This window comes from Ovis canadensis, chromosome 2 (genome assembly GCF_042477335.2).
Source record: "Ovis canadensis isolate MfBH-ARS-UI-01 breed Bighorn chromosome 2, ARS-UI_OviCan_v2, whole genome shotgun sequence".
Classification (NCBI taxonomy): domain Eukaryota; kingdom Metazoa; phylum Chordata; class Mammalia; order Artiodactyla; family Bovidae; genus Ovis; species Ovis canadensis.
The window spans coordinates 40,236,032-40,258,757 of NC_091246.1; the positions used below are offsets into that span (position 1 = coordinate 40,236,032).

Here is a 22,726-nt window from a genome sequence, read left to right on the forward strand (position 1 = left end):
CAGGGAGCATGATTCTTCCAGCTCCAGTTTCTTTCTCAATATCTTTGTTGTTGTTCAGTCGCTCAGTAGTGTCTTAACTCTATGTGATCACCATGGACTGCAGCACACCAGGCTTTCCTGTCCTTCCTTGTCTCCCAGAGTTTGAGCAAACTCATATCCATTGAGATGGTGATGCCATCCAACGATCTCATCCTCTGTTGCCCCCTTCTCTGCCTGCCTTCAGTCTTTCATCAGGGTCTTTTCCAGTGAGTCAGCTCATCACATCAGGTGGCCAAAGTATTGGAGCTTCGGCTTCAGTATTAGTCCTTTTGATGAATATTCAGGGTTGATTTCCTTTAGGATTGACTGGTTTGATCTCCTTGCTGTCCAAGGGACTCTAAAGTTTTATTCAGCACCACAGTTCCAAAACATCAGTTCTTCTGTGCTCAGCCTTCTCTATGGTCCAACTCTCACATCCATATATGACTACTGAAAAAACCATAGCTTTTATTGAATTGGACCTTTGTGGGCAAAATAATGTCTCTGCTTTTCAATACGCTGTCTGGGTTTTTCCATAGCTTTTCTTTTAAGGAGCAAACGTCTTTTAATTTCATGGAAACAAACACAAAATCTAATCCAATCAGGAACAGAATGGTTGCTCTCAACACTGATGTTTCTCTGATGTATACCTGGATACAGAGACAGACCTTCAGTTCGCTTGATACTACACTTTCATTTTTTCATCTTCCCTGGGAAATCTCAGCCCCCTTATATTTGACCCCTCTTCCCAACCACCTCTCTTTTTCAACATTCTTCCTGCCCTAAGTCCAGCCTCTTTGGTTAAATGTTTGCAGAGACAAAAACATGGAAATGTCTCACTTTGGTTGCTTTCTTAGTTTCCTTCATCAAGATTAAGATGAAAACCTCACACTCTATCATCTTGTTTCCTTCTGTCCTTGATAGTACCAAAATAGATAGATTCAACTAATTTTTATGCTAGTCTTCCCCAAGTGAATCGTAACCCAGTAATTCCCTTGTCTGAACATCTTTCTGTTTATTCATTCTGTCCTCTTATTTCTTCTACCCGTTTGTGAACACAGCAGAAATATTTGAGATAAATATACAGGAGAAATGGAGCTATATAGGTTTCCACAGCAGATTCTCACTTGACTTAGAATAAAATTCAGGCTCCTGACCAAGGTGCCCACAGACCTTCGTAAACTGGTATCGACTGCATCACTGAGAATGATCCGCATGATCATTCTGGCCATGTTCCCTTCACTAACTGCATCCTGGATAGAGGACTGCCCTTCCAGCTAACCAAACAGCTATAGCAAGAACCAATCTGCTTACCTAGCAGGGGCTACACTGGAACTCCCACCATTCCCAGGAACTCTCCTGGTCTTAAGAGATTGTTTTATTATCATAACTTGGTCAGAGAAAGTGGAAACTCTTTGGGTCTCCAGTTCTATAAGCCCTTGTCACCCAGCATATCATATTTAGGTGCCAGGAGAGTGTTAGTAGGCTATTCACTGGGTTATCTCAGTTTACTTAAAAAATTGTAAAGATACACAATACTTACATGCTACTACTGTACATAAAACAGATAAGGTCCTACTGTAAATCACGGGAACTATATTCAGTACTAATTTCATGGCTGCAGTCACCATCTGCAGTGATTTTGGATCCCAAAGAAATAAAGTCTGTCACTGTTGCCATTTTTTTCCATCTATTTGCCATGAAGTAATGGGAGCAAATGCCATGATCTTAGTTTTTTGAATGTTGAGTTTAAAACCAGCTTTTTGCTTTTATCTTTCACTTTCATCAAGAGGCTTTTTAGTCCCTCTTCGCTTTCTCCCTTTAGGGTAGTGTTATCAGCATATCTGAGGTTATTGGTATTTCTCCTAGCAATCTTGATCCCAGCTTGTGATTCATCCAGCCCAGTGTTTCGCATGATGTACTCTGCATATAAATTAAATGAGCAGAATGACAGTACACAGCCTTGAGATACTCCTTGCCCAGTTTTGAACCAATCTGTTGTACCATGATGGTTCTAACTGTTGCTTCTTGACCTGTACACAGGTTTGTCAGCAAACAAACCCCTGTGTAAGGGGTCTGGTATTCCCATCTCTTGAATTTTCCAAAGTTTGTTGTGATCCACACAGTCAAAGGCTTTAGCATAGTAAATGAAGTATGTGTTTTTCTGACATTCCTTTTATCTGTGATCCAGCGGATGATGGCAATTTGATCTGTTGCCTCTGCCTTTCCTAGATCCAGCTTGACCATCTAGAAGTTCTTGGTTCATGCAGTGTTAAAGCCTAGCTTGAAGGATTTTGAGCATTACCCTGCTAGCATGTGGAATGAGCACAATAGTGTGGTAATTTGAACATTCTTTGGCATTGCCTTTCTTTGGGATAGGAATGAAATCTTTTCCAGTCCTGTGGCCACTGCTGAGTCTTCCAAATTTACTGGCATATTGTGTGCAGCGTTTTAACAGCATCATATTTTAGAATTTGAAATACGTCAGCTGGAATTCCATCACCTCCAATAGCTTTGTTGGTACTAATGCTTCCCATAGCCTAATTGACTTCATACTCCAGGATGTCTGGCTCTAGGTGAATGACCACACCACTGTGTCTGGGTCATTAACACCTTTTTTGTACAGTTCTTCTATGTATTCTTGCCACCTTCTCTTAATCTCTTCTGCTTCTGTGAGATTCTTACGTTTCTCTCCTTTACTGTGCCCATCTTTGCATAAAATGTTCCCTTGGTATCTCTGATTTTCTTGAAGAGATCTCTAGTCTTTCCCATTCTATTGTTTGCCTCTATTTTTTTTGCATTGTCTACCTAAGAAGGCTTTCGTATTTCTCCTTTCTGTTCTTTGGCACTCTGCATTCAGATGGGTATATCTTTACTTTTCTCCTTTGACTTTCACTTTTCTTTTCTTAGCTATTTGTAAGGCCTACTCAAGGAGCCATTTTTCCTTGTTGCATTTCATTTTCTTGGGGATGGTTTTGATCACCAACTCCTATACAGTGGTACAAACCTCCATCTGTAGTTCTCCAGGCAGTCTATCAGATGTAATCCCTTGAATCTATTTGTCACTTCTACCATATAATCATAATTTAGGTCATACCTTAGTGACCTAGTGGTTTTCCCTACTTTTTTAAATTTAAATCTGATTTTTGCAGTAAGGAGCTGATGATCTGAGCTGTAGTCAGCTCCAGGTCTTCTTTTTGCTGGCTATGTAGAGAGAACTTACCCATCTTTGCCTGCAAAGAATATATTCAATCTGATTTTGGTATTGACCATCTGGTCATATCCATGTGTAGAGTCCTCTCTTATACTGTTGGAAGAGGGTGTTTGCTGAGACCAATGTGTTCTCTTGGCAAAACTCTGTTAGCCTTTGCCCTGCTTCATTTTGTACTCCAAGGCCAAACTTTCCTGTTACTCCAGGTATCTCTTGACTTCCTACTTTTGCATTCCAGTCCCCTATAATGAAAAGGACATCTTTTTTTTTGGTGTTAGTTGTAGAAGGTCTTACAGGTCTTCATAGAACCATTCATCTTCAGCTTTTTTGGCATTAGTGGTTGGGGCATAGACTTGGATTACTGTGACACTGAACGGTTTGCCTTGGAAATGAACCAAGATCATTCTGTCATTTTTGAGATTGTACCCAAGTACTACATTTTGGACTCTGTTGACTATGAGGGCTACTTCATTCCTTCTAAGGGATTCTTGCCCACAGTAGTAGATATAATGATCATCTGAATTAAATTCACCCATTCCGGTCCATTTTAGTGCACTGATCCCTAAAATGTCGATGTTCCTTCTTGCCATCTCCTGTTGACCACCACTTCCAGTTTACCTTGATTCATGGACCTAATACTGGATTTCCCAATATTTCCAATGAAATATTGTTCTTTACAGCATCGCACTTTCCTTTCACCACCAGACACATCTACAGCTGGGCATCCTTTCTGTTTTAGCTCAGCCTCTTCATTCCTTCTGGAATTTTTCTGTACTCCTCTCCAGTAGCATACTGAACACCTACCTACCCTGGGGGTGGGGTGGGAGGTGCAGCAGAGCAGTTCCTCCTTCAGTGCCATATCTTTTTGTCTTTCCATACTGGACATGGGGTTCATCGGGCAAGAATCCTGTGGTTTGCCATTCCCTTCTCCAGTTGACCACTTTTTGTCAGAACTCTGCACCATGACCTGCCCATCTTGAGTGGCCCTACATGCCATGGCTCATAGTTTCATTGAATTACACAAGGCTGTGATCCATGTGATCATTTTGGTTGGTTTTCTGTGATTATGATTTTCATTTTGTCTGCCCTCTGATGGCTGAGGACAAGAGGCTTGCGTAAGCTTCCTGATAGGAGGCACTGCCTGTAGGGAAAACTGGGTCTTGCTCTGGTGGCAGGGCCAGTGCTAAGTAAAACTTTAATCCAGTTTTCTGCTGATGGGTGGGACTGTGCTTCCTCCCTGTAGTTTGGCCTGAGGTGGCCCAGTCCTAGAGTTTGTAGTCTCTATCATAGGCTATAGACACTATGGTAGGTATAAAGGCAACCTCCTCCGAAAGGACTTACACCAGCATGCTGTGCCTCCCAGGACTACAGCTGGCAGTGCGCTTGACCCTGCAGTAGCCACTGTAAACCCACGCCTCTGCTGCAGACTCCCAGACACTCACAGGCAAGTCTGGCTCAGTCACTTGTGGACTCCCTGCTCTTTTCTCCGGGGTTCTGGTGCGCAGAAAACTTTTTCTGTGCCCTCCCAGAGTCTCTGTTTCCCTGGTCCTGTGGAAGTTCTCTAATCAAATCCTGCTGGCCATCAAGGTCAGATTCCTTGCCCTGTTGCCGGATCTCCATGTTGGGAAGTCTCTTGCAGGGCCTAGAACTTTCACGAGAGTGCAAGAACGTCTTTTGTTTTTTCCCCAGTTTGTGGATTGTCCACCCAGCGGCTCTGTGGTGGGACTATTAGCGACCTCCTCCAAGAGGACGTAGGCCATATGCCGTGCCTCCCAGGAATGCTGCTGCTAGTGTCTGTCCCTGTGGCAGGCCACTGCTCACCATGCCTCTGCAGGAGACACTCATACACTCATAAGGAGGTCTGGCTCAGTCTCTTGTGGAGGGTCACTGCTCCTTTCCCTGGGTCCTGGTGTGCACAGGGTTTTGTTTGTTTCCAAGTCTCTGGGGAGTGTGAGGTTTGATTTTAAAACTGATTGTGCCCCTCCTACCATCTTCTTGCCATTTTTGCTTTGTTCTTGGACATGGAGTATCTTTTTATGGTGGGTTCTAACATCCTCCTGTTGATGGTTGTTCGGTAACTAATTGTGATTTTGGTGTTCTCACAAAAGACGAGCGCACTCCCTTCTAATCCACCATCTTTGGTGTCTCTGTTGCTTTGGCAATTTGGGATCTTTTGCACTTCCATGCAAATTTAAATTTTGTTCTAGTTCTGTAAAAATTGCCATTGGTAATTTGATAAGGATTTCATTGAATCTGTAGATTGCTTTAGGTAGTATGGTCATCTTGACAGTATTCTTCCAGTCCAAGAACATGGTATGTCTTTTCATTTGTTTGTATCATCTTCAGTTTCTTTCACTAGCTTCTTATAGTTTTCGGAGTATTAGTCTTTTGCCCCCTTAGATATGTTTACTCCTAGGTATTTTATTCTTTGTGCTGCAGTGGTAAATAAGATTGTTTCCTTTCTTTTTCTGATCTTTCATTGTTAATATATAGAAATAAAACAGGTTCCTCTGTATTAATTTTCTATCCTACAACTTATCGGAATTTATTGATGAGCTCTAGTAGTTTTCTGATAGCATCTTTAAGATTTTCTATGTAAAGTATCATGTCATATGCAGACAGTGATAGTATTTTTTCAATATGGCTTTTTTTCCTTTTTCTTCTGTGGCTAAGACTTCAAAACTGTGTTGAGTAAAAGTGGTGAGAATGAATATCCTTGTCTTGTTCCTAATCTTAAAGGAAATGCTTTCAGCTTTTTATGATTGAATATGATGTTAGCTGTGGGTTTGCCACGTATTTATTATGTTGAGGTCAGTTCCCTCTATGCCCACTTTCTGGAGAGTTTTTATCAAATCCATGTTGAATTTTATCAAAAGCTTTTCCTGCATCGATTCAGATGATCATAAGGTTTTCACTCTTCAATTTGTCAACATAGTGAATCACACGGATTGGTCTGTAGATATTGAAAAATCCTTGAATCCCTGTGATAAATCCCACTTGATCATGATATGTGATCCTTTTAGTGCATTGTTGGATTTGGTTGGCCAATATTTTGCTGAGGATTTTTGCATCTGTGTTCATCAATTATTGTTGTTCAGTTGCTCAGTCACATCTAACTCTTTGCAACTAACTCCATGGAATGCAGCAAGCCAGGCTTCCCTGTCCATCACTGTCTCCCAGAGTTTGCTCAGACTCATGTTTTGAGTTGTTGATGCCATCCAACCATCTCATCCTCCGTTGTCCCCTTCTCCTTTTGCCCTCAGTCTTTCTCGGCATCAGGGTCTTTTCCAATGAGTCGGCTCTTCACATCAGGTGGCCAAAGCGTTGGAGCTTCAGCATCAGTCCTTCCAGTGAATATTCTGGGTTGATGGTTTAATTCTCACATCTGTACATGACCACTGTAGACACCATAGTTTTGACTAGAGGGACCTTTGTGGGCAAAGTGATATCTCTGCTTTTTAATACACTTTCTAGGTTTGTCATAGCTTTTCTTCCAGGGAGAATCTTTTAATTTCATGGCTGCTATCACCATCTGTAGTGATTTTAGAGCCCAGCAAAACAAAGTCTGTCACTGTTTTCCATTTTCCCCCATGTATTTGGCCACGAAGGACATGATGTAACTGAATGCCATGGTCTTAGTTTTTTAATGTCAAGCTTTAAGCCAGCTTGTTCACTCAGCTCTTTCACTTTCATCAAGAGGCTGTTTAGTTCCTCTTCACTTTCTGCCATTAGGGTGGTTGTCATCTGCATATCTGAGGTTGTTGATATTTCTGCCAGCAATCTTGATTCCAACTTGAGCTTCATCCAGCCCAATATATTGCCTAATGTACTCTGCGTGTAAGTTAAATAAGCAGGGTGACAATATACAACCTTGATATATTCCTTTCCCAATTTTGAACCAGTTGTTGTTCTGTGTCTAGTCCAATGTCATCAGTGATATTGGCCTATAATTTCCTTTTTGTGTGGTATCTTTTTTCTTTTTTGTATTTTAGTTTTTATAATTTGTGTTGCTTTCTGCCATACAGCAACATGAAACAGCCATAATAATACATGTATCCCCACCTTCTTGAGCCTCCCTCCCCTCCCCCGATCCTATCCCTCCAGTTTATCATACAGCACCAAACTGGTCTCCCTATAATATATAGCAGCTTTTCACCAGCTGTCAATCTTTTACACATGATAGTGTATATATGTTGATGTTTCTTTCTCCATAAGTCAGAAAGAGAAAAACAAATGTAGTATATTAACGCATGCATCTGGAATCTAGAAAGATGGTGTTGTGTGGTATCTTTGATTCTGGTAGCAGGGTGATGCTGGCCTCACAGAGCTAGTTTGGAAGTGCTCCTTCCCCTGCAGTTTTTTGAAAAGTTTCAGAAGGATAACTATTAATTCTTCTCTAAATGTTTAATAGATGTTTAATACTCCTGGAGTTCTGTGTCTTGGGAGTTTTTTAAGTCACAGATTCAATTTCAGTACTTGTAATTGGTCTGCTCATGTTTTCTATTTCTTCTTGGTTCAGTTTTGCAAGATTGTACCTTTGTAAGGACTTGTTCACTTGTTCTAGATTGCCAATTTTATCGGCATATAGTTGCTTGTGATAGTCTCTTATGGTCCTTTGCATTTCCATGGTGTTTGTTGTAACTTCTTTTTCATTTTAAATTTTATTCCTTTGGGCCTTCTTTCCCCGCCTACCCACCCCCCCAACCCCCCTGCCTTGTGAGTCTGGCTAAAGGTTCATCAGGTGTTCTTTTTTGTTTGTTTTTTTATCTTTTCCAAGAACCAGATTTTGGTTTCATTGATCTTTTCAGTTATTAGTCTGTAGTTCTAGTTCATTGATTTCTGCTCTGATCTTTATGATTTCTTTCTACTAACTTTGGGTTTTGTTTGTTCTTTCTCTAGTTGCTTTAAGTGTAACACTGGGTTGTTTGTTTGAGATTTTTCTTTTGTTCTGAGGTAAGTTTTTATTGCTATAAACTTCTCTCTTAGAACTGCTTTTGCTGCATCCCATAGGGTTTGGATTGTCATTTTTTCATTTTCATTTGGCTCTGATATTTTTTTATTTATTCAGGGATCCATTGGTTGTTAACTAGCATATCGTTTATCCTCCACATGTCTGTGGTTTTTGTAATTTTTTTTCCCCTTGGATTTGGTTTCTAATCTCATAGCATTATGGTTGGAAAAGATGCTTGATACAATTTTCAGTTTTTTTAAACTTACCAAGATTTGCTTTGTAGCCCAGCATGTGATAAATTCTGGAGAATGTTCCATGTGCACTTGAGAAGAATGTGTATTCTGCTACTTTGTTTTTTTTTTTTTTGACACCATTGAAAATTATATATTTCTCTTGTGAAAGCAACAGGTATTCATTACGGGAATTTTGGCAAATACAGAAAAGTAAACTATTATTTCCTTCCATTCTTTTTTTTTTTTCAGCATTAGTTTTTTTTTATTTTTTAAATTTTAAAATCTTTAATTCTTACATGCGTTCCCAAACATGAACCCCCCTCCCACCTCCCTCCCCACAACATCTCTCTGGGTCATCCCCATGCACCAGCCCTATTCTGCTACTTTGGATGGAATGCTGTATGAATATCAACTTAAGTCCATCTGGTCTAATGTTCCTTTTAAGGCCTGTTTTTCCTTATTGATTTTGTTTGGATGTTCTGTCCACTGGTATAAGTGGGGTGTTAAAGTCTCCCACTGTTACTGTGTTAGTCCCAATTTCTTCTTTTATGTATGTTAACATTTGCTTTATATTGGGGTGCTCTCATTTTGGATGCACATATATTTGTAATTGTTATATCTTCTTGATTTATTCCCTTGGTCATGTAGGGTGCATCTTTGTCTCTTGTAACAGTCTTCATTTTAGTCTGTTTTGTCTGATTTGAGTATTGCTACTCCACCTTTCTTTTGATTTCCATTTGCATGGAATACCTTTTTCTGCCCCCTCACTTTCAGTCTGTATGTGTCTAGCTCTGAAGTGGGTCTCCTATAGATAGCATATCTCTGGGTCTTGATTTTTGTATCCATTCAGCCATTCTTTGTCTTTTAGTTGGAGCATTTAATCCATTTACATTCAAGGTAATTATCAGTATGTATGTTCTTATTGCCATTTTGTTAATTGTTTTGGGTTTGTTTTTGTAGGTCTTTTTTCTTCCTTTCCTCCTTTGTTGTCTTGTGATTTGATGATGATCTTTAATGTTGTATTTGGGTTACTCTTTCTTTTTTGTGTATATATCTATTACTGATGTTTTTGTTTATGCTTACCATGAGGTTTTGATATAGAAGTCTATATGGATACATTATTAAGTTGCTGATCTCTTAATTTCAAATATATTTTTAAAATTCTGCATTTATACTCCTTTCCTCTCATGATTACTGGTTTTGATATCGTATTTGTGTGTGGTGATTTCCTACCTTTGCTGTATGTTTGCCTTTACTGGTGAGCTTTCCTGTTTGCTAATATTCTTGTTCCTACTTGTGGCCTTTTCTTTGCAGAGAAGTTCCTTTAGCATTTGTAGTAAAGCTGATGCTGAGTTCTCTTAGGTGCTGAATTCTTTTGCTTGTCTGTAAAGGCTTTGATTTCCCATTGAATCTGAACGAGAGTCTTGCTGGGTAGAGTATTCTTGGTTGTAGGTTTTACCCTTTCATCATTTTAAATATATCATGCCACTGCCTTCTGGCCTGCAGAGATTCTCGTAAGAGAATGGCTGCTAGTCTTATGGGGATTTTCTTGTATGTTATTTGCTGCTTTTCCCTTGTTGTTTTTAATATTTTCTCTTTAAATTTTGTCAGTTTGATTATTTTGTGTCTGTGCACGTTCCTCCTTGGGTTAACACTGAACAGGATGCCCTGTGCATCCTGGATTTGGGTGACTGTTTCCTTTCCCACGCTATTATCTCTTCAGATATTTTCTCAGACCCTTTCTCTCCCTCATCTCCTTTTGGGACCTCTATCATGCAATTCTTGATGCATTTGACATTTTTCCCTGAGGTCTCTTAAACTGTCCTCATTTCTTTTCATTATTTTTCCTTATTCTGTTCCACAGCAATGATTTCCACCAGTCTGTCTTCCAACTCACTAGAAGACAGTTCTTCTCTCTCCTTGTTCCTCTGCCTCATTTATTCTGCTGTTGATTCCTTCTGTGTGCTTTTCATTTCAGTTATTCTTCAACTCTGTTTATTCTTTGTGTTTTCTCTTTGCTGAGAATTTCTTGCAACTTCCCCCTCTGCATCCATTCTTTTCTTGGATCATCTTTACGATCATTACTCTGAACTCTTTCTCAGGTAGATTGCCTATTTCCACTTCACTTAGTTGTTCTGAGATTTTATCTTGTTCTTTTGTCTGGAATATATTCCTTTGCTGTCTCATTTTGTTTACATTTCTATTTGTATTCTTCTGTATGTAGTAGCTTAGTAACATTTCTCAACCTTGGGGAAGTGACCCTCAGTGGGGGCTGTCCTGTGTGTCTAGCAGTATACTCCCTACTCATCATTAAGGGCCAGGGACCAGCCTGATCCCAGCGTAGTTTCTGACTCATATTTATGGACTAGTTCTGCAGGATCGTAGTTTTCTAGCCTCAGGTGTCTGCCCCCTGTGAGGCTGGTTAGAGGCTTGTGCAGTCTTTCTGGCAGGAGGGGCTCATGCCTGCCCAGGAGGGGCTCATGCCTGCCCACTGGTCTATGGAGCTGGGTCTTGGCCCTCTGGTGGGCAAGGCCATGTCCAGGGGCATGTCTAGAGGTGTCTATGAGCTCAGTAAGCCTGTCTGCTGATAGTTGGGGCTGTATTTCTGGCTTGTTGGTTCATTGGCCTGAGGCGTCCCAGCACTGGAGCCTACATGCTGTTGTGTGGGGCCAGGTCTTGGTGTCAGGGACCCAAGATGTCTGCCTCCAGCCAGAGTTCACATAGATTGCCACTGTGTCCACCACCACCTTAACCCAGTGAGAACTACAACTGCCTCCCACCTGCCACCTCCCACCTCCCTAGAAGACCCTCCAAGACCAGCCCAGGCTTCTATGGAATCAGTGCTTTTGACCTGGATTCCGGTGTGTGTAAGATCTTATCTTAGTTCTCCAAGAGTTGAATCTCCTTCCCATTGTCCCCTTTGTTTCCCTCAATCTACAATCAAGCCCTCCTGGCTTGCAAAGCAAAATGCTCTGTGGGCCTCCTCCACCCAGTGCTGGACCTTTAGGCTGGGGAGCCTGGGGTGGGGCTCAGAGCTCTCACTCCTGTGGGAGAACTTTTGTGATATAATTAGTCTCCAGTTTGTGGGTTGCCCACCTGGCTGGTATGAGGTTTGACTGTATTATAAGTGCACCCCTCCTACCATCTCGTGGTTTCTTCTTTATGTGTTTTGGATATAGAGTATCTCTTTTGGGTAGATTCCGGTCATTTTTATGGATATTCATTTACTGTGATTTTGGTGTGCTCATAAGATACGAGTTCAAGGTCCTTTTACTCTGCCATCTTTGTCTTGCAATGGCCTATGTAAATTTAACTGATACATACTGAAGTGCTGCAGAACTGCAAGTTTATTGATTAAAATGGCTCATGTTGAGGAGTCACCACCCAGAGTGTGCGGGCTGTGAAAGTAAAAACTAGTGGCTAATTCTCTTTGGCACTTGAAAATGGCTGCTGATGAAGAGTCATATGTATTGCAGTGTCCACAGAATATGAGGTAAGCTAAGCACAAGAGGTGGCAAGAATACACAGAACTGTACAAAAAAGACCTTCACGACCAAGATAATCACAATGGTGTGATCACTCACTCACCTAGAGCCAGACATCCTGGCATGTGAAGTCAAGTGGGCCAGAGAAAACATCACTACGAACAAAGCTAGTGGAGGTGATGGAATTCCAGTTGAGCTATTTCAGATCCAAAGATGATGGTGTGAAAGTGCTGTACTCAGTATGCCAGCAAATTTGGAAAACTCAGCAGTGGCCACAGGACTGGAAAAGGTCAGTTTTTATTCCAATCCCAAAGAAAGGCAATGCCAAAGAATACTCAAACTACTGCATAATTGCACTCATCTCACACACTAGTAAAGTAATGCTCAAAATTCTCCAAGGCAGGCTTCAGCAATATGTGAACTGTGAACTTCCAGATGTTCAAGCTGGTTTAAGAAAAGGCAGAGGAACCAGAGATCAAATTGCCAACATCTGCTGGATCATGGAAAAAGCAAGCAGGTTCCAGAAAAACATCTATTTCTGCTTTATTGACTATGTCAAAGCCTTTGACTGTGTGGATCACAATAAACTATGGAAAATTCTGAAAGAGATGGGAATACCAGAGCACCTGACCTGCCTCTTGAGAAACCTATATGCAGGTCAGGAAGCAACAGTTAGAACTGGACATGGAACAACAGACTGGTTTTAAATAGGCAAAGGAGTACACCAAGGCTGTATATTGTCACCCTGCTTATTTAACTTCTATACAGAATATATCATGAGAAACGCTGGGCTGGAAGAAGCACAAGCTGGAATCAAGATTGCCGGGAGAAATATCAATCACCTCAGATATGCAGATGACACCACCCTTAGAGCAGAAAGTGAAGAGCAACTAAAAAGCCTCTTGATGAAAGTGAAAGAGGAGAGTGAAAAAGTTGGCTTAAAGCTCAACATTCAGAAAAGAATGGCATCTGGTCCTATCACTTCATGGCAGATAGATGGGGAAACAGTGGAAACAGTGTCAGACTTTATATTTGGGGGCTCCAAAATCACTGCAGATGGTGATTGCAGCCATGAATTTAAGACACTTACTCCTTGGAAGAAAAGTTATGACCAACCTAGATAGCATATTCAAAAGCAGAGACATTACTTTGCCAACAAAGGTCCGTCTAGTCAAGGCTATGGTTTTTCCAGTGGGCATGTATGGATGTGAGAGTTGGACTGTGAAGAAAGCTGAGCACCGAAGAATTGATGCTTTTAAACTGTGGTGTTGGAGAAGACTCTTGAGAGGAGAGTCCCTTGGACTGCAAGGAGAGCCAACCAATCCATTCTAAAGGAGATCAGCCCTGGAATTTCTTTGAAGGGAATGATGCTAAATCTAAAACTCCAATATTTGGCCACCTCATTCGAAGAGTTGACTTATTGGGAAAGACTCTGATGCTGGGAGGGATTGGGGGCAGGAGGAGAAGGGGACGACAGAGGATGAGATGGCTGGATGGCATCACTGACCCGATGGACGTGAGTCTGACTGAACTCTGGGAGTTGGTGATGGGCAGGGAGGCCTGGCGTGTTGCGATTCATGGGGTCGCAAAGAGTTGGACACGACTGAGCAACTGAACTGAAGCACAAGATGCACCTGATGTTCCCACCCCTCTTGTTGAACTTCTCCCCTGGTTGATCCCTTGTGGGCTGTGAAACCTTTCTGTAGGAACCCTCTAATTCTGCTGTCAACCAAGGTGACCTTAGCTGCTATCAGGGTTCATGTCTGAGCTGCACCCTCTGTTGTGTCAGTGCCTTTAGAATGTGTCTTCTACCTGATCTGCCTTTCATTATTGACTTTAGCCTGCTGTGTAGAAGCTGGTATAGTAATCCAGCTTTTATGAATCCATTGCACATTCCCAGTGCAAGACTGAACAGATGATAAGACTTGGAAGGGACTCTGATGATGAGTATGACCCTGTCTTACAGACTAAGAAACCTAAATGTGCCCTTACCCAAGCCCCAAAGGCTGCAGCATTAGTGCTAAGACTCTAAAGCAGGTGTTTTCTTTTCCTTATGTCTTTTTTGATGACTTTTTCCTTTGGAAAATGTGAAATATAGACCAAAATGAGCTAGTGTAGTGAATCCCTTTATATCTCCATTACTCCGCATCAACAGTATCAGTGTTTAAACAGTTGTGTATGGTCTATACCTCTCTACAAAGTATTTTTGAAGCAACTTATTTCACCTGTAAATATTTTATTCTCCTAAAGACAAGGACCATTTTTCAAACAATCTTTTGCTTTTTAATAGTTTTATTTATTTATTTATTTGGCTATTTTGCATCTTTGTTGCTGTGTAGGCCCTTCTCTAGTTGCAGTGAGTGGTGACTGCTCTCTCATTGCAGTGCACAGGGTTTCTTATTTTGGTGGCTTCTCTTATTACAGAGCATGGGCTCCAGAGCACTTGGACTTCAGTAGTTAGCAGCACATGGGTTTCAGAGCACAGGCTCAGTAGTTGTGCACTGAGCTTTGATGCCAGATGGCATGTGGGACCTTCCTGGACCAGGGATCAAACCCATGTCTCCTGCATTAGCTGGCAAACTCTACCACTGAGCCATCAAGGAAGCCCTAAGCATAATCTTAATATCATTATCCTTTTCAAAAACAGTAATAATTGCTTTCATCAAAACCACTGCCCCTTGATATAGTAAATAGCCCAAATCTTCTAACTATAATGCTGATTTCCTTAGTAGCTGCATTCTGAGGTGTCATTGTTGGTGACCTGCTTTTACCATTTGATGAATAGAGGGTGAAATACTTTTTGCAGTTTTTGAAGACAAAAAAATCTCACTGAGTTTCTTATGTATTTCTTTGTGAGAATTTATAGTACAGCCTTGAGTAGAGAGCAGTACTTACATAATAACCTTGGGAACTTTTGATAATACTTACATTCTACCTGGGAGCATTACATAAAGAACCAGAGAGATTTATTTTCAGATATCACCATCCTGTCCTGTTACAATATATTTTCAAGTACAGAAAATCTAATCATCTTTGAGTTATATTCTAGGTCCTCATTATCCTACCTGTCAGTCTGAGCTTCTGATCTAACTTGTGTTAAAGCACAGGCATGGATGGAAATGCAAACCTGTTTGTCAGTTATCTGTGATTTGAAATGGTCTGTAGTTTATCTTCTGTTCACTAGAATTGGCTCTGGGTGAATAAAACTGCATTTATGAGACAAGGATTTTTCTTGGTATGGTTATCACATAACTTAATCAGGCTTAAGTAAGTAAGTGTTAGTCAGTCAGTCATGTCCAACTCTTCGCAACCCCATGGACTGCAGCCCACCAGGCTCCTCTATCCGTGGGATTTTCTGGGCAAGAATGCTGGAGTGGGTTGCCATTTCCTTCTTCAGGGGATCTTCCCGACCCAGGGATCAAATCCAGGTCTCCTGCCCTGCAGGCAGATTCTTTATTGACTGAACTACAAGGGAAGCCCTAATCAGGCTTGGGCATTTAGATTTCTTCATTGATCTAATTATAATAACAACTGCAATTATCATTTCTGTAATGTCTGAGGGTTTTTAAAATACTTTTTACCTTCTACTTTGGCCCCAATTAGCAAAGGTCTAATGTTATTACTGACTTTATAGATCGCTTCCTGCCATATCCAGTAGTTGTTAGACATCAGACCTGATGGCATTGAATTTAAAGTTCCAAAATGTACTTTCTGACTTTTTCCTCTTTATATCTTGAACTGCCATTTGGGTACTCAGGGTTGACAGTGTTTTGGAGTGACGGTTGGTGCAGAAAGACCCTACAAGCAACTTGGTGGTGTTTGTAGCTAGATGGCACCTTTCATTGCTGGCCTTAGCAGTCCAGCCTTTGAAATGAAGGTAGTGACAACATTACTGAGCATCAGAAATTTCATTCCTGCAGTAATAAGAGAAGATCTAGATCCCTAACAACTTGATGCTTTCTTCAGACATTAACTGTTACATTGTCATGAGCTGAGCTGTTTATAAAAATAGAAATAGGGATGTCATGGTCCTCCCTCCCCAGCTTCTTTATCTAAACTCTCTTCATGTAAAGCAGGAATGCTATTGTTTATTTGGCTTTTTTTCTTTTAAAACAACTATTTTAAAAAACTCACAATTATTGTAAACAAAATAGTTGATTGCGAGTATATATTTTTTCTTTTTTTTTTTTTTTTACTGTTTGAGCCAATTTTTTCTAGTCCAAACAAACTTCTGAACCATAATAAACACAGACTTTACTCTTTCCTTGACCAGTGTGCAAATCTCCAGGGCGTCAAGATGCTGTGTTCTAATGCAGAGGGAGCATCCTTGAAGCTGTGTAATTTTGAAGATCCCTCTGGTCTTAAAGCCAATTTAGAAGGTAAGAGTGTCTCTGTAATTACCTTCTTTAAAGTAAAAACACACCATTAAGTAAAAAGTCCAGCAAAATAATTGTTACTGGTAAGACATAACCATAGGGAGGAACATTTCTTCTGTCTTAGAGGATTTGCCAAGGGCTAAGCCATTGTTTGGTCTCAGTAATGGAAACCAGCATGCTGAACTCAGGAAATGTGGCCTCCAATATTTAAGGAAGCTTCAGTTGGAGATAAGTATCAACATCTTAAATGTTCAAACAGAATAGCATTGTTTTTTAAACTTATTTTATATTGAAATATAGCTGATTAACAATGCTGTGAATGTTTCAGGTGGACAATAAAAGGACTCAGCCATATATAAACATGTATTCATTCTCCCCTAAACTCCCCTCCAATCCAGGCTGACACATAACATTGAGCAGAGTTCCCTATACTATATAGTTGGTCCTTGTTGGTTATCCATTTTAAATATAGCAGTGTGTACCTGTCCATCCCCATCTCCCTAACTATCCCTTCCTCCATCCTTCCCCCAGGGCACCATAACAGAACACTACAGTCTTAATTGTGGACCAAAATGAAGAACTTCAGTTTGCACAAAGCCAGGCAGTTTTTTTATCACTTTTGGATGTAATGTTTTGTTTATGAATTCCTTATTGCTTTGTTTTGTCCATGAACTTGTCATTTTGTTTATTTGTATATCTAGAAGACACATTTGGAGAAGGCAGTGGCCCCCCACTGTAGTGCTCTTGCCTGGAAAATCCCATGGATGGAGGAGCCTGGTGGGCTGCAGTCCATGGGGTCATGAAGAGTCGGACACGACTGAGCGATTTTACTTTCACTTTTCACTTTCATGCATTGGAGAAGGAAATGGCAACCCACTCCAGTGTTCTTGCCTGGAGAATCCCAGGGATGGGGGGCCTGGTGGGCTGCTGTCTAGGGGGTCGCACAGAGTCGGACACGACCGAAGCGACTTAGCAGCAGCAGACACATAACTCATTTCTATCACTATAAATTTTTGGAGGCATATTTAAAAGTGTAAACTCTAGGACCAAATTGAATTCCTCCCTCAAAAATACAGACTAAAACATGAATTCTTAATTCATAGTATAAGCAAACAGATTGTTAACAAAGAACTCCATGTGTATGTGTGTTGGTCAAGAGACAGGTTTATAATTCAGTCATTTCCAGAGGATGCAGAGGTCAACATTCATCCCTGTTAAGTCATCTTGCATCTTTTGAAGACAAATGATTATAAATATTTTTAAGTTCAACGGCTCCTAAAATATATTCACTTTAGGTGCTAATCTGAAAGGTGTGGATATGGAAGGAAGTCAAATGACAGGAATTAACCTGAGAGTTGCAACCTTAAAGAATGCAAAGTTGAAGAACTGTAACCTCAGAGGGGCAACTCTGGCAGGAACTGATTTGGAGGTGAGTCACTGAGTTTTTGTTCATCCAGAATGACTGAGTAGCTCCTGCAAAATGTATTGAAATAAAACAAAGTAGTTGGCTGTTCAATACTGCCAGGTAACGTGCCAGCCAGGCTGATGGAATGCTTTTCTTTCAGTTGCTTGTTTAAACAAACTTGAATTCCAGAGCAGAGTCTGCTTACCTAAGTTACAGATGCTAGGTTCAGATTTTATTTTTAACTGGAGTAGAATTTCTTTACAATGTTGTTAGTTTCTGCTGGTACTACAACATCAGCCATAGGTAGACATACATCCCACCCCGTCCCTCTAATTTCATCACAGAGCACTGAGCTGAGCTCCCACGCTATACAGCAGCCTCCCACCATCTATTTTACACAAGCTAGTGTGTATAGGTCAGTGCTACTCTGTCTCGCTCTCTCCTTCCCTGCCTCGTGTCCGCAAGTCTGTTCTCTGCGTCTCTATTCCTGCCCTGCCAATAGGTTCATCAGTACCATTTTTCTAGATTGCATATTTGAAGATTCATCTGGCATTCAGTCTGAGCTGATTTCTCCTCTTTTCCTTGGATCTCCCTCAGGTAGATAACATTTGATATATGCTTTTTTAATCCACTTGATTGTGCTTTTCTTAAATTTGAATTCCAAACAGAATTAAATGGGGTCAGATTATTTCTTAAACTTGTTGAGAAATTGAAATGTTTGAAATCAGGTTCAGGGAAAGCCTGTTCTAAATTGGCATCATATTCTTTTTTGAATCTCAGCCTGAGACTTTGATTCTGTGCAGCCAGTCATCTTTTTCATCAGAATTGTCTGGTATATATCATCTTGAGTTGCAGATTGAGCTGGCAGACCGCACAGCTGTTAATGGGTGTGTATCACTGATAGCTCTTTCGGCAAAAATGGGCATGTCCTGTGGCTGTGCTATTCAGTCCAGCACCTACCAGCCACATCTGGCTATTGAGCCAGAGCAACCGAGGGATGGATTTGTAAATTGTATTTAATTAAAATTCATTTAAATGTAAACTGCTATATGTGACTAAGAGTATTGTATTGAACAATACAGACCTATACAAGAAAATCTGGCATAGATTGGATTCTAGAGAATAGTATGTTAACATTTAGCTTGTTGATTTTTAAAAATGTTTTCATCTTGCTCTTTTTTTGTTATACTAAGAGTACTGTTTCTGTGTTTTTGTCTATCCTTCTTTCATTCTATACTTCCTTCCTATGCAGTCTTATTCAGTCCTAAGGTCTAAAATACAATCCTTAATTCAGTGATCCTATATCATAGCCAACATCTAGATCTTTCATCTGAATTCACCTTGTTCTCTTGATAGCTCTTAGCAGCATAGTAGCAGGCCCCGTTGAACCTGAAGGCAAAAAGAACCAGCTTGACTGAAGGTATAAACCTATTATAAGTACAGTTATTTAACTTTTAAAATATTGTTACTGTCACCTAAGATGAGGATCTTTTTCCTTTGTTTCAGTTAGCATGTGACTACACATGAGTTCTTTATTTAAACAGTAGAAAGCCTCCCTTTATCTGATTGCAAAGACTAATCAGGATGACTATTGGGGCAGCTGCTAACCCTCTATCCTATAAAGGTTATGTGCAGTCACCCTTTTCTCTAACCATCATCCCCAGGGACTTAGCCAGAATCCCTGTCCCACCTGTCACTCTGTGATCTCAAGGGAAATTTGAAAGCAGCTACCAGTCGTGGTGGTTACACTGCTGTATATAGATCTGTTAAAACTCACTGAATTATATACATAATTGGGGGGTTAAAAGCAATTCCTTACTCTAAGAATGTTAATGTTAGGCAGTTACATGATACAATTTAATTATTAAGTAAAATCCCTTTCTCTGTTTAAAAATCTGAGTCTTCCTCACCCCCATGCCTTTCATTATTGTTCATGGATTGTGGTAAAACCATTAAGTCACTCAGTCGTGTCTGACTGTCTTGCGATGCCATGGACTGTAGCCCACCAGGCTCCTCTGTCCATCAGATTCTCCAGGCAAGAATACTGGAGTGAGTTGCCATGCCCTCCTCCAGGGGATCTTCCCAGACCCAGGGATCCAACTCACATCTCCTGCATTTGCAGGCAGGTTCTTGACCACTAGCGCCACCTGGGAAGCCCCAAAGAGATGTTTAACTAAATCACTTGGCTGTATACCTGAAACTAACACAACATGGTATGTCAGCTATGTGTGTTTTAGTCACTAAGTCATCTGACTTTTGTGACCCCATGGACTGTAAGTCTGCCAGGCTGATCTGTCCATGGGATTTTCCAGGCAAGAATACTGGAGTGGGTTGCCATTTCCTTCTCCAAAATCAACTAGACTCCAATATAAATTTTTAGAAAAAGAATAAAGATTATCTCAGGTCCCAGAAATCAGTTTCTGATGCTCAGACCCTCTGAGTTTGTCAGTGAAGCTGCTTCCATTCAAGCCCCATATTCCCAGGGAAGCCCATAAAATTGTTTATATACATTTTACATTCTGGATTTTAAATGCTTAAAATTCAAAAGGGACATGCTTCATCATTGACCTTTGTTTATATATAATTTGTGGTGGTCACCCTGAGTAAGCATCAACTAGAGAGAAAAAATACAGATAGAAGAAAATATGGCTTTCTCCTAAAACTTATGAAAGTTTTCCAGAAATAACTGAGTTTTATTCTATAGGAACCTTTTCCTGATATGCCCCAGGAACCATTTTAAGAAGGAACAAATAAGCCCTTTAATCTGTTAGTTCCATGAATTCTGTTTGTGTCCTGCAGAATTGTGACCTGTCTGGGTGTGACCTTCAAGAAGCCAACCTGAGGGGTTCCAACGTGAAGGGCGCCATCTTTGAAGAGATGCTGACACCACTACACATGTCACAGAGCGTCAGATGAGAGGCCTGGAGGGAGGAAGTTGCCGAAGACGACAAAAGTTATCACTCTTCTTTCCCCACCCACTCGGTTACCTAGAAGAAATAACACTGTAAGGGAATTAAAAAAACATTTAGAGGATTATGCTTGTTCTCAGAGGTGCATAAGGGGGAAAAAGTGACTTTTCCCCCCCACATTCTGATTTTTAACAGAGAAGCACTCCTTCAGTAGATTTAGGGAAGCTAGATTAGATTGCTGCCTTTGGAGTGGAGTAGGGGGATTGGCCTGGTGGCCTTGCAACCAGGAATAAATAGTATCTATTATATTTGCTTTTAAATAGGCATGATGTTGAAATACCATCTGGGTTTGAAATGCATTTGAGGATTTTAATTTATGAAAAGCACAACATATGCAATTATATTTATTGACTCTCTAGATGCAGTATGGATATTTAAATTGTTGAACTTTACAATTTTGCAGAAGTTGTTCAGGTTTCTAAATAGCTTTAGTGGGGCCTCTCCTACTTTGAATACCTGTCGCACCGTGTGAAGATGGTAAGATCAGACTCCCCAAGGCTCTCTTTTCAGGTTCATTTTAAGAATTTTTTTTAAAGTACAAAGCAGTAGCTAAATTAAAGAAACCCTGTTACTGATTGAGATAAAGTGGCAGGAAAGAGACATCATATATACATCATTGTCAGCTAAATTTGCAGTGGAACTCTCTGGATGGTGAACAATTTACCTACAGCTTTTAACTGAGGTTTTCAACTTGCAAGTTCCACTCCATGCCAGCCCAGGCAATTTTATGTATTTACACTACTTGCTTAGTTTCCTCCCTGTATAGTCAAAACAAGCATAGGAAGAGAGTTGAAACCCAAAAACCGAAGGTGCATAATTAACATTCATTGAACTCAAATGCCAGATAAACAGGGCCAGCTTGGAAATAGGTGTGAAATCCAAACGCACTGCCATCAAAGCTATAAAATATGAATGAATATGGCAGATTCATCTTTCAGAAGTCAACAGAACTGTAGCTCTGACCCTACAGTGGGGAGTGAAGAATTTTAAACTGACAGTTTGACTATAGTTATCAAAAAGCTTAAATAGAAATAAAGATATTTGGCTGGTTCCAAGATGGACTACCAATTCAGTCAGCACCTTGGTTCTTATAGTTCTGGTGTGTTGTAGTTTAATACATTTTAGCCTGGCTTCCTCGAGTCACTTGCTCTGCAGGGGCAGGGCCTGAACTTCCTTACCAGTAACTGGTGTGTCCTTATGTCAACCCCAAGAGCAGGGATGTAAGCTGTGTCCAAATGGGTTCTGAATTCTCCAGACTCATCCATGTGAGGCAAGGAATCGTTAAAAACCACTTTGTCTCCTGTGGGAGAATGACATGTCTTCAGTATTCACATAGCTTATTCTTCTATACATATGCAAAGCTTTCCTCAACAGTAAAGGGTACATATGCATAAGTGGGAGGAGACAGACCTTTACAGGCGAAGGAAAGCAACTTCAGAAATGAATTATTTTCTTTGCTTTATTATTTTTACCGAGACAGAGAAGTATTGTATTGAGAGATAATCTATTTTCATAATCAATATGTGCCTAAATTATATTTAAATCATTTCACTCTGTACTATATTTTCAATAATTAGAGAATGTGTTGTTCATCCACTTAAAGGTACCTCTGTAGACATAACCTAAACCTGCAGAAGACTCTGAAAGATCCAAACACAGTATGCTTAGAAAATGCAGATTTTGGATCTAATGTGTCCTGCATTAATAAATGATGTGAAATGTTGAAAAGGCGTTTGTCTTGCTTTGAAAATTAAAACTTTCCAAATTTACTTAATTTCTTCAGTATACGTTTAAGACCAGCCCAGAGGTCTGTGTGAAAAAGAAGAAAGTGCCTTTAAACTTATTTCTTGAAGCATGATTATTTTATGATCCTCCTCTTAAAATCTACCACGCTAACACAGACATTTCCTTAATGCTGAACAAAAAAGGCTGTCTTCCAGTAACTCGTGTGTGTTATTCTTCAGCTGATGAACATTTTTACCTGTTAGCTTTGTTAGGTTTCTGAAATACATTGTCCCTAAAGTGTTCTTGCTTGACAACCAGGAGAAAGAAGTTTAAGCAGGAAGGAACATTTCAAA

General features: G+C 40.4%; 1 protein-coding gene across 1 annotated transcript in view; it reads left to right on the top strand.

Moving 5' to 3' along the window:
- Positions 1–22,376, top strand: part of KCTD9 (potassium channel tetramerization domain containing 9) — an 82,483-nt gene extending 60,107 nt beyond the window's left edge. Inside the window, exons 10-12 of the mRNA XM_069575966.1 lie at positions 16,172–16,277; positions 17,570–17,703; positions 20,479–22,376. Coding sequence (XP_069432067.1) covers positions 16,172–16,277; positions 17,570–17,703; positions 20,479–20,595 — 357 coding nt within the window. The 3' untranslated portion in view covers positions 20,596–22,376. The remainder of the gene's footprint in view (positions 1–16,171; positions 16,278–17,569; positions 17,704–20,478) is intronic.
- Positions 22,377–22,726: the final 350 nt, after the last annotated feature.